This window comes from Mus caroli, unplaced genomic scaffold (genome assembly GCF_978045245.1).
Source record: "Mus caroli unplaced genomic scaffold, Mus_caroli_1 scaffold_13, whole genome shotgun sequence".
Lineage (NCBI taxonomy): Eukaryota > Metazoa > Chordata > Mammalia > Rodentia > Muridae > Mus > Mus caroli.
The window spans coordinates 49,650,374-49,666,854 of NW_028227268.1; the positions used below are offsets into that span (position 1 = coordinate 49,650,374).

Genomic DNA, 16,481 nt, shown 5'->3' on the forward strand with positions numbered 1-16,481 from the left:
GACTGTATCTGTAGCCACACCCACCTTGGGAAATCCCAACCTCTTTCCCTTGCCCTTAGGTTGCCTCTGCCTTCAGGTACCTTCATAGGCCTCTTCCGTGTACTCAGCGTTGATGAACCTGTCCAGGATGTCGTTCTCCTCGGCAAAGGCAAGCAGAATCCGCACAATCTCTTTGGTGTTGGGATTGATGTTGAGCAAAGCCTTCATCAGGCAGGTCTTCCCAGTGTCTGAGGCTGTCAGCTTGTGCATGAGGAAGTCTGCAGACAGTCAAGGATAAAGGCAGGGGCAGGAAGGACAGACAGAACAGTGGAAGCTGCAGCCTCACACCTTGGAAACATGCCCTCTACCCTGCACTGGGGGCCCCCAATCCTGTACTACCAGATCCTCTTTTTTCCTCTCCCCAGTCCTCCAGCTCCCTTCCTGACTTGCTATTCAAGGCTCTCTACCATCTGGCAGAAAGACAATGTCACCTGAAGCCTAGCTGCCCATGTTGGTGCGTAAATCCCCATCATATCCCTCCTCGTGGTCTAAAAGTGCATCTTGGCACCTCACCATCAACCTTCTTCTCCCCTTGATCCCCCAACAGCTATGGACTCCCAAAGCCTTTAATTCCTGTCAATGCCCGAGGAACACCCCCATCCCCCCAGTCCCCAGGTCTGCTTCAGGGTCCCAACACTTTAGAACAACAACCCTTTCCTGATTTACTCCACACAGTAGCCAGACCACGCCCTCTTCCTGCCTAAACCCATCCGTGACTCCCCATGGTCCTCTAAGTCAAGCACAAGATTGCTATCCCAATATCCAAGGTGCCTCATGCTCCAGCCCCACAAGAGATAGAGCAGGGGCCAAGCCAACCCAATCACGGTCCCTGGGGCCTGCACTTTATGCCAGGGTCGGGCACTGACCAGGCACATCCAGGCCGCGGCGCCTCCTGCAGAGGTCCTGCAGATCCTGCAGGAGTTCCCGCAGCTCCCCAACGCAGCCCTCGGACACAGCCGCGAAGATGCGCTTCTTCAGTCGCTTCTTCTTCTGCCTCTGTTCTTCCTTGGCCAGGTTTGCGCTAAGACCAGAAGGCATTGTGAATTCATCCTGTGTTCACCTCCCACTCCAATCCTCTTCCTCTCCACCACCAGAGCTACTAGTTTCCGGGCCACTGCTCCAACTCCTATGCCTCCTACATCTTTGCCAATGACCATGCTTGTGTTCTGTGTTTGGTCAAGTTACCTTTCCAATCCATATGTAATCACATTGATCAGAATACACCTGCATACACATGGGGATGATCAAAAAGGATGTATGTCTATTGTAACCATTACTTTGAACTATGGAACTAGGGGAAGAGAACACTCCCTTTCATCTCCATATCTGAACATTTCCATCTATCCCTCCTGCCCCCACACTCCAAATAGACTATTACTATAATGCAGATGTGTCTCCTTTCACTTGTATGTGTTCTTGCAAAAATGTTCTGTGTAAATAGATTTTAAATGTACACAATTGTGTAGTTTATGCTGAAGTCCTTTTTCTTTTGTGTATTGTTTGAATGTTTTATAATGAACAGAAATAATTTTATAATTTTCTGATATTTCACTCTGCTCTACAAAATGTCACATGCCACAACCATGGCCTGGGACTCCAGGTGTTTGTCCCAACTCTCCAGAGATGATGGCTTCTTTTTCTTTCCTGTGCAGTCCACCCTGTGATGCCCACCCCTTCTGTGATTAGTGAGATAAGGGGAAGGGGCACACTTACCTCGGACTGTTCGGATTGGATGGGGTCTCTGTCACATCATCCTGAGGAGACTGGGGAGAGTCCATGTCATCACAGTTGCCAGAGAGGCTGGAGATGGAGAAGAGGAACAAGAGTAAGACAAATTTAGAAATGGACGGTGCTACTGTGCCACCACCAGGCCCAGCCATGTGTTCGGGCCAGCAGCCAGTACTCACCACTGCCGGATGTTGGAGTCCATCGGCTTGGAGAAGATGGGTGGAGAGGTCTTGGTGACCGTGGGGTTGGGCTCAAATCCTTCTATCTCCAGGAAGAAGTGTGCACTGAAGGGACACCCAACCAAGGCCATTAGAACTGGGGCAGGGCCTGTCTGCCTGTGTCCTGCAGCCTTGCCGCAGAGGACCCGCTCATACTGAGCCCTAGCCTTTGTGCCATCTGTCCTAGCCTAGCCCTCCAGGTTGGAGTAGACTCTGGGTTCTAGGCTGAGGCTAAATGGCTCTAGAAGTACTGTGTGGATGAGCCCACAAGGATCACTAGGCATGGCCCAGCACCTGAGGATCTGCAGGTGTCCCCAAGTATAGTCTTCCAAAGATGAAAACGTGGAGACAGAATCTGGGTTTCCCATCTCCATCCAGCTGTGCCTGGAATGTGAGCCTGAAGGCAGAGCCTTTTAGAGGGGGACTCACATCCACATAGGTCTTCCAGCAACTTAAGAGAAAGGGCCAGAGTCACCCCAGCTGCTCCTGTTGCCCATTAGCCCCTTTATCACAACAGGAAACGGACTAAGAAAGGGAGTCTAGGGCAGAGAGCTGGGGACCTAGGCTGGGGATCCTCCACCAGGCATGGTGGCATCTGCCCCAATCTCATAACTCAGAGGGTTGAGTCAGGAAAATCATAGGTTCGAGGCCAGCCTGTGCTACATAGCAGGAATATATATATCATGTGAGAATGGCTATCAAGATAACAAGCAACATCAAACGGTGTTAAGAAATGGGACAGACAAGGAGAGAGCACTCACATCCTCTGGCAAGTAATATAAAATAGCGCAGCCTCTGTGGGAATCAGTATGGAGGCTCCTCAAAACTTTTAAATTAGCACTTCCATATGATCCAGCTCTAAGATTTGTAGGTCTACAGCAAAAAGAATCCAAGCTAGCTCCCTACAAGGACACCTGCAGACACGTGTTCATTACATCACTATTCATAATAGCCGAGTTATAGAGTCAGCCAAGCTGATAACACAGATAAACAGATAAAATATGATATTTTAAAAGATGGTATTCTCAACATGGACATGTTCCCCCCTTTCTTTTTATCTTCCTAAAAAAGAGTCACAGGGTAAGGGGGTGGACCTGGGAGGACTGAGAGTGACCAGGGTGCGTTATGTGGAATTCCCAAAAAATCAACAAAAATACAATGTTAGAAAAAATAAAGTAAATAAAATGATGTCCTATTCAGCCATGAAGAATGGGATTCTGTATCATTTTTCAGGAAAATGTATGGAACTGGAGATGAGCCTGCTAAGTGAAATAAGCCAGACTTAGAAACACACAATATAGAAAAGGCACATTAAACTACAAGTGGAGATGCTAGGGATGCAGAAGGATAATAATAATAGCAGAAGGAATGAGAAAGAATAAGAAGGATTCTGGAGAGATGGCTTAGCAATTAAGAGCCTGGCTGCTCTTCCAGAGGACCCAGGTTCAATTCCCAGCACTCACATGGCTCACAACCATCTGTAACTCCAGTCCTAGGGGATTCTATACCCTCTCTCTTCTGGCTTCTATGGGCACTTTACACACAGAATGTATAGACTTACATGTAGGCAAAACACCCATATACATATTAAATCTATATTCACATATAAATAAATGTTCGAAATCTATTTTTTAAAAAATAGCAAGAGGGACAGAGCACAGGGTCCCCAATGAAGGAGCTAGAGAAAGTACCCAAGGAGCTAAAGGGGTTTGCAACCCCATAGGAAGAACAACAATATGAACTAACCAGTACCCCCAGAGCTCCCTGGAACTAAACCACCAACCAAAGAAAACACAGGTGGGACTCATAGCTCTAACTGCATATGTAGCAGAAGATGGCCTAGTCAGTCATCAATTGGAGAAGAGGACCTTGGTCCTGTGACAGTTCTATGCCCCAGTATAGGGGAATGCCAGGGCCCAGAAGCAAGAGTGGGTGGGTAGGTGAGCTGGGGGAGGGGGGAAGGGATAGGGGGGTTTTGGAGGGGAAACTAGAAAAGGTGATAATGTTTGAAATGTAAATAAAGAAAATATCTAATAAAAAAAAGAAAAGTAGCAAGAGGGGCTAATGTGATCAAAGTACATTATGTACATTGCATGAATGTCATAATGACACCCCTAACTTTGCAATGATATATACAAGCTAATAATAATAATAATAATAATTGAAAAACAATGAAAAAGAAAGGAGAGAGAGGGCTCAGAAAGCATCCCCAGTCAGTGGGGGGAAAGAGACAAGACCATGGCCAGCTTTCTCTTCAGGCTTCAATGGATTGGGAGACACATGCTACCTCAAGAAAAGCCAGACACTCTGCCCAAGGCCTGCCACACCCACAAATGGAGACACACATGACCTTGGACACCACTGTCACACACTGGGAGGTGAATCTTCCAATGGCATTAAGGTGAGGATCAGCTGATGGTGTACTCAGTTGTGGTACACCCAACCCTGCAGCTGCTGCAGCAAAGCTGCAGTTGGCCATGTGACCCACCCAGTAAGCTGCCTACCTGACTTCAGGCACAGGGCCCTCCTAAACACTTTGCTGCCTGAGTCTTTCCCAGGCCCAGAACAGAGGATGTTCCAAAGTGCAGTTCCACCCAGCTCAAGTTCAGAGAGAAGAGCAGCAGGCTGTGATCAGGGCCCCGGTCTACAGGCAAGGCATTTGAGGCTAAGGATGAGTAAGCCCCTTCCCCTAGAGCTGACTCCAGTTGGCCATAGAACCTGCTTCCCACTGCCCAGGCTAGTAACTGGCACAGTGATGCACACTGCTCTGCTCTCAGCTTAGTGCTCTGGACCTGCTTGCAGCCAAATCCACACAAGGGTTAGCTAAAAAGAGGCTATCCAATCAGGACAGTCAGGAAAATCCTGGTTGACTGGGAAGTCCCTCCCCTCACTTCAGTCACAGAAGCTTATCATGCATCTATAAAGAAGGGATAAATGGAGCAGAAGACACACTGGCCCTCCCCCTCCTGGCTTTTGACCATCAAGAGGAGCCTCCTTCCAGGCATGGTGGCTCACACTATGAAACGCTCAGGAAGCTGAGGCAGAAAGATTATTCAAGCTCCATCTGGGATACAGGTTAAGAATATGTCGAGGGAGTTGGAGGAAAGAGAAAGAGAGTAAGGCCAGAGGGAGGGAGGGAGGGAGGGAGGGAGGGAGGGAGGGAGGGAGGGAGGGAGGGAGGGAGGGAGGGGGAGATTGAGATTCTGGCCCTAGCTAAAAGCAAATATTTCAAATGAGATGAAAATATCAAAAGAGAGAAAACAAAGGGAGGAGAAAATCTTTGACTGGGACTCAAAACCTGGGTTCTGGTCTGTATCCACCTCCAGCTGGGCGTTCTCCATCTTTAGACCAGGAATCCTCAGATGGTGGGATACTGATTAGGCCAGATGATTCCCAGCTACTCCAAGATCATCCACTTATGGGCTGTCCAGCTAAAAGGGACATTGGAGGTCAGCCAGTCAGATGACCATACCCTGAACTACCACTGCCGTGCTCCACTCTGGCAGCCTGACTCAGAAGTCCCAAGCATGTCCACTAGCACTCAGCCACAAGACAGCCTGGTTGAGAATTGCTAAGATTTTCTCCACACGGATCTCCAAACCCATGCCCATAGGTTTTCTCCAAGAAAGTTTGGTCTGGTCTTCCCTTGAACCTAGTCTGCCTTTGAGGCTGCTTTACTCACAGGTACTTATCAAGTACCTACAGTGTGACAGGCAATAGTCCTGTAGCTATGATAAAGGCAGACTCCCTTCTTTTCCAGACCTGCTATTCCAGTGGGTTGATCAAAACTGGCTTCAAGAAGAGACTGATGCATAGCACTGATAGGCCAATTCATTCTTTGCTCTAGACAATACAGTGTCATGCAGCTATAAGTTCCCCAATGGCAGGCACTATGATGACATTTTCCTTGAATTTCCAGAATCAACCTTGATTCTCTACCAGTGGTCCTGAAACTCAAAAGACCCCATTGAATAGATATGGATGGATAGGTGCCTGTAGGGGCCCACAGAGACTGAATCGCCAACCTGACAGCCCACATGGGACTGATGTAGGCCCTCTACACATATGTAACAGTTGTGTAGTTTGGTCCTCCTGTGAGACTCCTAATAGCAAGAGCAGGAGCTGTCTCTGACTCTGTTGTCTGCCTTTGAGATGCTTTCCCCTTACTGGGCTGCCCCATCTAGCATCAATAGGAGAAGATATGCCTAGTCTTACTACAATTTTATATGCCAAGTCTGGTTGATATCCCTGGGAGGCCTCACCTTTTCTGAAAAGAAAAGGAAGAGTGGATGTGGGGGAGTGGAGGAGAAGAAGACTGGGAAGAGAGGAGGGAGGGGAAACTTCAGTCGGGATGTAAAGTAAATAAATACATGTATTAACTAAAATTAAAAAATAAAAAGGAAAGGATAGGAGATGAGTGAGAAGTACTCAAGTAGAAGGAATAATGACTGGTCAGACAGAAGGATAGATAAGCTAAGATGAATAGTGGGTAGATGATAAAATAGTAAAAGAATAGATAGATGGATGGATGGATGGATGGATAGATACATAATAAGCAATCAAGTAGATAAGGTGGAGAGATCTATGGATAAGACCAATACTCAGACAGATTAACACAGAATCCTCCCTGTGACTGGTTGTGCTCCCAACTACTGAAGCTCTCACCTTCTCCTACCCCCTCCTCAGTCTTAGACACAAAGCAGAAGTGGGCTCTTCTGCCACTCCTCCACCAGGTCCCATCTTCTCTTGGACTCCTCCAAGAGATCAAGAGAGGCTCCAAAAGTCACCTAATGCAAGTATTCAGCACCCAGGCCCAAAACTGAGGGCCCCAAGGAAGGGAGAAAGCATCATCTCACCGTGCAATGACCTGGCCGGTGCTGAGCCTCTGGATGGGTTCCTCATTGGCTCAGATGCTACTTCATTCCCTTGCCTGACCCCTCACTGACTCTGACTCATCCATTTACTCAAAACTAATCAGTTGTCCAGTATATGTAACTGGGAGGCTAAGAAGGGGACCATCACCCCTTCCAGAGACCCCCATCCTCAGAGATGGCAACCATGGTTGACACATTTGTCCCAGTGACCACTTAATCTCTTAAGGGAGAGACTGGGTTATAGGCATACAAGAACAATGAAGGCCCTTATCACTGAGAACAGGAATTGGGAGACTGTGTTGTGATACCTGTGGTAACTGGGATACCATATGTCATGGTTCTGGAAGAGCCCTGAAGCAGAAAGAAGAATGTGAAATGCCTCCTAGGATAGACAAGAAGTCTGTTATGGAAAAGGAAAACTTTGGACCCCAAAGGACAAGATGTGAAGAGAAGAGTGAGGACAACCTAGCTAGAGAAGGCCAAATGATTAGGCAAGGAACTAATGCAGGAGGCGGGTCCTGACCCACGCCTGCCCTACTTGACACTACACAACCACATCCCACCCACCATCATAAGCACATGGTAAGGCCTGGACCGTATGACATGCCTCCTGCCTCCTGCCTGCTGCAAATGTTCACTGTTTATTCCTTTGGTCTAGGCCAAAGGGTACAACCTGGGTGTGGTTAACTCAGGTGCACAGACAGCTTTACATCATTTCTCCACCACTTCTGTCACTGTGAAGAAACAAATACAAGACCAGGAAGCAACCTATGGCTAGATAGGAGCTTATCTACCATTTGTTTTGATCCAAAAAATGTCCAAGTCTCTAAACTCCCCAAGGCCAGCTCTCTGACCCTGTATGTCACCTTGCTTAGCTAAGGCCCAATAAGGAGGCCAATGTGGCAACTATTCAAGGAATGATATGATGGCTCAGGAAAGCCCCCAGGTCCAAAGATCCCTCCCCTCTGTAGACCTGTAGACCTCCTGGAAAATCCTGTAAATCCTCCCATCAGTTCACAGCCCCCTGGTGACTGGCATTGTACTCTGTCTTCACATATAATTTATTCTTTATTTTCTTTCTTCTCTTTAGAACCAAGTCTTATACTCAGTTCTGAGGGAAAGGCTCAAACCTTCACATGAGGACCCTCAAAAAGACATTGGGACCACCATTTCAGGAGACAAAGTCACACCTCATACTATTGGCTGGGGTACACAATCATTTGGCCAATAACTCTGAACCTGAAACAAGTTCATGAACAGACATGGGCATCAAAACAAAAACAAAATCAAACAAACAAACAAACAAACAAACAAATAAAAACAGTTCAGCTGGGCCTGATATGGATGAACTTGGGTTTGCTGTTGTTCTTGCTGTTGTTGTTGTTGTTGTTGTTCCTTTGGTGGTGGTAGTGGTGTGTCTTCTTTCTTTCTTTTTAAATTTTTTTGAGAGCCTATCCACATCCTTTCTCTATTCCCAAATCTCTCCTGAGAGTGAAAAGGAAGGAGATCCAGAAAAGTGGACCACATTGGCTTGGATGGGCCCATGAAGCTCTAGGCTTCCCCCACTCCCACGCTACCTGTCTCACCTCTACTGCCTCCCAGATTTCTCTCCCGAACTCCAAGGTGGGAGCTCTGTTTAAGTGTCCTCTGGGCATCTCTTAATTGATACTTCATACCTGAACTTGGCTCGTTGCTCCTGTCCTTGCTTCTCCTTTGATGGGCTTATGACTGAGGTGACCCACCTTCCTTCTGAGCTACTGCCCTAGAAGGGTGGATCTCCTAGCTCTTCCTTCTCTATTCTTACCCCAAGGAGATCCTGTGACTAACTCCACTCTCATCCATCTTTTCCTGAATTTCTGACCACCCAGGCTCAGACCTCACCTGCCTCCCAACAGCTTCCTCAGGGTCTCCCTGTCTGCACATCCTCCTAATGCATTGTTCACACGGGTCATTCAGAGCAACATTTCCAAATTTCCTATCTCCCTATGTCCTTATTCTCCAAGAAATCACCTATGATGCCGCCCTCACCTGAGGATCATCAGGGCAAAAGAGGCAAGGTAAATGAGCCATCCTAGACCAGGAGCCACCCTGACCCAGGGAAAGCATGCTGAACAAGCCTCTTGGTCTAGCTTGGCCGAACTGAAAGGTATCCAATCAACTGAAGAATGCAAGATCAGCCATGGAGATCTAGAAGGCTGTTCTCTGTCCCAGCATCCTCCATATCCTCAACTTGAAAGTGAGACAAAACCACTCCAGCCCTGCCCAGCTCCCAGGAGCTCCACACAATCAAAAACACACACTGAGCACTGACCACCCTGACTGTGCTCACCACATTGTCAGCATAATGGCAATTAACTGTGTCTTTTAAGTCGATGTCATTAGTAGTGTCCTCATATACAGGTGCAGCTCGACACAACTATAGTCATCTCAGTCGTAACCTCCATTTTCCCTCCAGTTGACCAGGCCATGTATCTTAAGCCCTACAAAACACACAGCCATTGAAATAGCTGAAACTGAGTGTGGTGCTACACACCTGCAATCCCAGCACTCAGAAAGTAAAGGATCCAAAGTTCAAGACTTTCTGGCTCTATATCAAGTACCAAACCAGCCTGAGAAAAATAGCAAGACCCTATCTCAAAAGAAAAAAAAAAAAAAAACTCAGCCAAAAGTATTATGTGCCCCCGCTTGTTAATTGACAGTGGCCACGAGACAAACCAGGCATATTCTGGTTAGCTATGATCCTCTTTATCCAGTTTAGCCCAAAACATCTACCTCCTTCCTTGGGTGCCAGGAGCCTCCTGTTTTGCTACCTCCCAAAACACGCTTTGTTCTGTAAGTTTTGTAAATATAAGTTCTACTTTGCACAATATTGAATCCATCTCACAGTGCCTTCTGCCTTCCCAGGCTTTCCCAATACATCCCATTACACAGACTTGATCCCACAGTATATTGAAAGCCACTTGTGTGAGAGAGAAAAACATGCCCACCTGAGGATCCTGACTACCTAGAATGGCACCCACCTTTTACTCCTGTTCTCAAGAATGGCTTCAGCAACTCTTATCCCTCCAAGAGTCTTCCTGAATGTTCTTGCTTCGGTGCCCCCAACTCCTCCATGGAGACCCTCTTCCTATACCGGTCATCAAGACCTCAGCAAAGGCACCTGGATATGCAGTGCTGTCCCTCCAATTATACCCAGCCTGTTACCAGGCCATGCCAAATAACAGAGTCTTGAATCTGTGTGAAGCAAGGAATCCCTGGAGGATGCCTCCAGTGTCCCATACTGTACAACACTCAGGCCCAAGCCTTCAGTCTTACCTCTTCTTGGTAGGGGTGAGATCTGCTGGCCTCTTCTCTGTCAGTACAACAGGGTTCCCGCCAGGTGCCGTGGTTCTTTTGCCCATGAGGGGCACCATCTCCTTGGAGTGGGCATTCATTGCTGGAACCTAAAGCATATGCTGAGGTTGAGGGGCAGAGGTAACTTCTGGTGGCTTCAGACTCTCATGGGATATCATCCAACTCCTGCTTATACCTTTCCAAGAGAGAGCTCACTCCCTATCTTTCCAGGCTGCCAGCCTTTCTTGGGAACAGGCAAACTGTCCCTACAGTTTCCATAGTCCCAGCTTCCAAAGCACCAGGAGAGCCCAGCATAGCACCCAGAAAAGGACCACCCTGCCTCTAACTGCCCATCACCATCTCCTGCCATATTACTCTCTAGACAGACTTCTAAGACTTTGCTTTCTCAATGTCCCACCTAAGACTTTGTATTCAGATCTATTTGTCAAGGTCACAGAACCTTTAACTTTAACACTTAACAGGACATCAATGTCACCTCCTTTGCTCTAGATGCTGCTCTGAATAACACAGCTGGGGGTTTTGGATTTCTCAGCATCTGCTGGTAGTCTCTGCAGCTCACTCACTTCCCTTCTCTTGTTCTTCCCCCACAAGCTAAGCACAGCCAAACCATGTCACCCTGGTAGACACCCTCTTACCTAGAAGAAATAGAATCCCTTACCCTAGGATATAGAAGACCAACCCTTCAGTTCAAACATGCTTTACTAATGGTCAGTATGGGCTGAGTTAGAAAAAAGTATTGATAAACCTTCCAAAGAGACTAGGAAATGGATCTCAAAGGATGGTTTACAGACTGGGATGAAGCAGAAATGCCATCTGGGTTAGGGGCACCGCCTGCACAATGACCAGGGCTCAAAACAATTCAATGAGGTGAAGCTGGAGACCCTATATGAATTCATGGAGAGCCCTGGCAGCGAAGGGCTTGGCAGCAGGCTGAGCCACACTGTGAAGCCCTCAAGCAGAACTTGGAAGCTGAGACTAATGTCAGGGAAGCAGGGAGCAGGGAAAGGTTCTGGGTTACATAGGCAACAGAGCCTGAAGGAGAACAGGCCATGGGGACAAGAGAGACCGGTGACCTGGGGGAAGCTGTCATGAAGAGCATGGTGAGAGGGAAGAGTCTGCGAACCTTGAAGGATGGACATAGAAAGGCAGTGTGGACAAGAAGAGGTAATTCTGAAGTCAGGGGACCAACCTTAATGCAAGCCACCTCAGATAGCTTACTTAGCTATAGAAGTAACTTTTCAGCCCCTGCCTACATCTATCGCAGCCAAAGCCAGATAGGTATTTATGTTGCCTCTGCCCAAAGCAATCAGTGGACCTATGGGGCTAAAAAGACTTTGCTGAGTCAAGAGCAGAAGTAGACAGAGGTGTTCCTCATCCTCCCTCATCCTCTGGTTTCTCTCCTGAGAAATAGCTTGAGTGGTCGGTCCCCTGACACCAGTTGCTCCATCCTTCTTGTGCTAGGGCCATGAGTGTGGGCTACTCTGAACAGCTCGGGTGAGCGGGGGTCAGGGCAGTCTGGACTCAGGCTCCAGCAGCTATAATTAGCTCCTGAGTCACCCTATATGCTTTGCTTTGCATCCTCACCTGCTGGACTCTCTCCCTGCCCTGCGATCCAGCTCCTTCACCCGAGAAATACCATGTCACACCTGCCAAGGCTCTGACACTGATTGAAACGGCCTGTCCTAGGGACGCAGACCAGGCAGGGGCCAGAAGGAGACCTCCATAGCTGCTGTCTCAGTACCCCTGAGTGCCTGGGCGTGGTCACTCTTCAGCGCTGGGATAGCTGCTCCCGTCTTAAACACCCATCACACTCCAGCCATGGAGGTTCACATCCACACCTAAGCTAGCTGAAAGAGATGCGAGCTTTCTCTTCCTGAGATTCCCAGAAAGTTCCTGGGCCTGTCAGAACCTGCATTATCTCCTCTGCCTGTTGTCCAAAGGAACCCCAGCTCTCCCCACACCTTCCTAGGACCCATGGGCAAAGGGCAGACATGGTCCAGAGGATTCCAGGCCCATACTCTAGTCTTTCTGGGGGACACTAGCTTTCTCTGGGTGACAAGGATTTACCTGACAGGTTCCAGATGGTGGTGGCAGTCCTTGATTTGAGATCACCGCATGTCTGGGGCCCAAAACCCACCGTCGGGAAGGTGGCTGAGGTGGCCAGAGGCTCTCATCGTAGGCACAGAGATAGCTGACAGCTGGAATGAGGCATCAGAGGCAAAACTGGCTGGGCCACCTGCCCTCGGCATCAGGCAGGCCACACCCACCACCCACGTGTCCTGCGTGAGTCACCTCCACACCCACAGAGCAGCCTCACCCCATAGGAGAAAAGGCAGGAAAGGTGCTTGTTGTGGCACAAAGCTATAGATCTAGTCCCAGCCCTTCCCTCATACATTTGATCCTCAAAGGGTATTAATAGCATCAGTCTCCTCACTTGGGAAATGGGACCCATTACAGAGAACTTACTGATCAAGGCTGTCATGCAGAGACAAGATGGAGGTATAGATGCTTCATACGTAATTAAGACTACAACCAAAGTCTATCCTGGTGGCCAGCTGTAAGACTTGACCTCCATCTTTCAAAACTAGTTCTTGGGACCAAATCCCTCAGAAACAGAGGAAGTCCAATGTTTCTCAACAGATATCATGTATCATGGGTATTTGTGTGTGACAACCTTGCCACTTCCTGCCTCTGTGATCTTCGGCAAGTCATTTGCCCCAAGCCTGGGTTTCCTCACCTGTCAATCATACGAACCTGTATTGGAAGGTAGAGCATAAATGAGGGTGCAACTGAGGAGAGATAGAACAAGGCCTAGAGTGAATTCATTAACCTGTGACAAGCGGGTGTTACTGTCACAATATTTACCCAGCAATAGTTTGTGCCACTGTTCTTCGAGGCCAGAGCACTACAGGAAAACTCTGTGCCCTCCCTACATGCCCAAATGGCTTCTGGGAAAGGGGTGGAGCATAACTTGACTCAGGAACTGCACATCTTCCGCAGGGAAGATGTGTAGGCAAGGCACAACAGGTTTAGAATGGAAGTCCCTGCTCCGTGACAGTGCTGTTGGCTGATACAGCAGGGACTTTCCCGACTGTTCCCAGGAGGCAGGATCCCAGATCCCTGATCACTACAACCTGCTAGGCCTGGGGAGGAGGAATGAGGCAGGGTCAGCTTCTAGCCCATGAGAGAGAAAGACCTGTGTCAGGACAGGGCAGAGTAGCTTCAGGTGTGGCTTCGGGAGGACACACACCTGCAAATTGATCCATGGAAACCTGCAGTTGTGCTCATGATTCCTCGTCACTGTTCCAGAAACACCACCATCAAAGCCCTACCTTCAATTAAATGTGGCCTCTCTCTTCCTCACCTGCCCGGGCCTGACTCAGCCTTGGCCCAGGTTTGCTTCTGGTGTCTCAGCATCTTGGACATGAGGCTATTCCCTTCTGATGTCTCAGCATCCTGGGCATGAGGCCATTCCCGGCTCTCTGTTGAAACTTTCCTTGCTTTCACACTTTTCTATGGAGACTAACTTAAAAGCTCCTTGATCTCTCTCATCCAAAAGCATTCTCTGTAACATCAGGGACTAGGGGAAGCCCCTCTACTCTAAGGGTATGACCTCATGGAAACCCAGTGTAGCACCAAACACTGGTCCACGATTCAGTGTCATGGAATCCAGCCATCGTGAGACACGATACATAGGAGGCCACCGCAAGACAGCAGTGAACCTGAGAGTGTTATCTCTGCCTTCAAAACTTACGGACCAACCAGAAGACCAACTCCAGCAGGGATCATCCCATCACAGGTGACAAGGGACAACTGAGGTGAAAGGGGTTCATCTAAAGGGAAAATGGAGATTCAAATCAGAGGGAGCATGTGGGCTAGAAGTGGAAGAAAGGAGGCTTCAACCGCAGTGTCAAAGACACCTGAGACCCCAGCTCATTTCAAGGCCTAGGGCAATGTGTGAACTCAACAAAGTGATCAGACATGGGACTCAGATGCAGTCCACTGAGTGACCCCAGGCTGCTGGCTCAACCCTGACCTCTTAGTAACCCAGAGTTGGGCTGGCCACTGGCCAGTCAGTGACTGTCACCACTATAATCTAACAGGGGACTGACCCAGCTGAACCAGTGGTACACGCTGAAGGCAGTGCTTCTGGCTACCTACAGGGAATCAAGCTTGTCTTTGTGAGCTCTCTATCTTGAAACTTGGATCCACACAGCACAACCACAGGCCTATGACACCGGAAGTCCCGTGTCCTTCCTTCTACCTCATTCTCCAGTCCTTGCAAACCCAGCATTGCTTGCCTGGTCCTGTCTGCCGTGTTGATTACCTGTAGGGTTCATTCAACTGTCCTCCACTACCAGGTTCCCAGTTCCTGAAGCAGCCCTGAGATGTACCATGCTCACTTTTCTTCAGCAACCTGAACTCTCCTTCCATATTGGGAAGAACATACAAGGAAGAGACCTTTCAGAAATGGCTATCTATGTGTGGAAGAGGAGACTGGGCCAGAGACTGGGGTGGGATGCAGGCAAGGAAAGAGAAAAGGAAGATTCTCTTTATTTCTGCCCCAGTCTGCTTTCCAGATGCCTGAACATCAGGCAACCTCTAGGTGTCTGCCATGATACCCATGTGTGCCTCATCCTGCTAGCTGAGGTCAGAGCAGAAGGCCTAGACAGCAGTCTGTCTGCAAAAGCCTTCCTCTGTCTGATGCCCAACACCAACAGAGGGTTCCCAGGAGGCTGTGAGCAAACCTGCCCAACTCTCTGCACCCTCTAGACTCACAGACACCAGTCTAGGTAACCAACCCAAGGATTCCATCTCTCCAGGGAGGATAAACAGGAGTCAGGAGGGAGTGGGGGCACAGAAGTAAGAGGACAGATTCCTGCACAAATTCCGGAAAACACTTAGTGCTGTGAGCTGGAGCAGGAAGTGAGGCAGAATTTCATCTCCCACCTCATCTGTACTTGGGGCTAAGAGCTGAGAGGCTGCCTCCTTGGGGATGCTGTGTGTGATGAGCCAGAATCTCAGTGGGGGATGGGGGGGGGGGAGTTGATGCTGTTGGGGAGGGGTCAGGGAATTCAATTCATGGGAAATCTGTACTTCTGCTCAATTTTGCTGTGAACCTAAAACTGCTCTAAAAGTAGTTTATTAATTTAGGGTTGGGCTCAGTGATACAATGCTTGGCTAGATGAGATGCTAGATTCCAATCCTCAGGATAGGCTAAAAAGTAGGAGAAGGGAACAGAGGAATAAAGGAAGGAGGGGTGGAGAGGATGAAGAGGAGAAGAAAGAGAGGAAGGAGAAAACTGGAAACCGCTGAGCTAAAGTTACACTGGCAAAAAGTATTCTAACTTAAAAAGAAAAGAAAGATGCAGACATGACCTTTAAAAATAAAAGTCACTGAGGCACCAGGATAGGTTGACACCCAGTGGGGACCTCCTCTTCTAAGAGAGGGGGACACAAGAGGGGGGCCTATAATTAGAATGTAAAGTGAATGAATAAATAAATAGAAAAAAGAGAAAAAGTCACACAAAAGTTTTGTTTGTTTGTTTTACTTTCAACATTTCATCTGTTTCAAAATATTATTACAGTCAAAACAGTAGAATCAATGGCATATAATAAGCTATGCACACACATACACTCGTCAAGTTATGGGGAACAAAGCTTATTTTGGTAGGTAGTGTTAACAAAAATTAAAATTGCATACGTTAGTAACATATCTCAGTTTAGTACAAGTCTGACACGTTTTCTTGCTTTCTTGTGTTCTGCTAAATCACCATACCTGAACTGTTTTTAAATACTCAAATTTAATTTTATTCCTTTGCCTATATTCTGATTCCAAACAAAACTCTACATGAGCATCTCCAATATCCGGTCTATTTCATCACCATTGTCATCCAAATATGGATTTCAGTCCCTGATAAATCTGCTGCATGTTCTTCATAATCTGAAAAAAAAATCTTCCCTTTCAGTTAATTCTTGATATTCACCTTGGTCTTCAGCCACTGGACTGATCTACCTCAGGGATCCAGAGCAAGACCCCTCTAGCTCCAGGGGAAGAGGTGTCCACTCCTAGAACAAAGTTCCAAAGGGTTCCACCCAGTTCTCAAGATAAAATCCCATAGCCAGCAGTGGCTGAGCCCAAATGATGTGGCTCGGGCACCTAAGGTCTAAACTGTCTGCGGACGCTTTTGCATTATATCCATCAAGTCATTCTAACTATCCTGAATCCCATGGGGATGGGTGTGAGGGGTTTCCCACGCATCAGAATG

At 48.0% G+C, this 16,481-nt stretch overlaps 1 protein-coding gene across 2 annotated transcripts in view; it reads right to left on the reverse strand.

Moving 5' to 3' along the window:
• The window catches only part of Trpv3 (transient receptor potential cation channel subfamily V member 3), a 30,277-nt gene extending 19,981 nt beyond the window's left edge, over positions 1–10,296 (reverse strand). Inside the window, exons 1-5 of one of the 2 annotated variants that reach the window (XM_021177524.2) lie at positions 10,175–10,296; positions 1,947–2,051; positions 1,753–1,839; positions 906–1,060; positions 81–257 (exon numbers count right to left, since the gene is read on the reverse strand). In XM_021177524.2, coding sequence (XP_021033183.1) covers positions 81–257; positions 906–1,060; positions 1,753–1,839; positions 1,947–2,051; positions 10,175–10,293 — 643 coding nt within the window. In that variant the 5' untranslated portion in view covers positions 10,294–10,296. The remainder of the gene's footprint in view (positions 1–80; positions 258–905; positions 1,061–1,752; positions 1,840–1,946; positions 2,052–10,174) is intronic. The other variant, XM_021177525.2, reaches the window with a different exon arrangement.
• Positions 10,297–16,481: the final 6,185 nt, after the last annotated feature.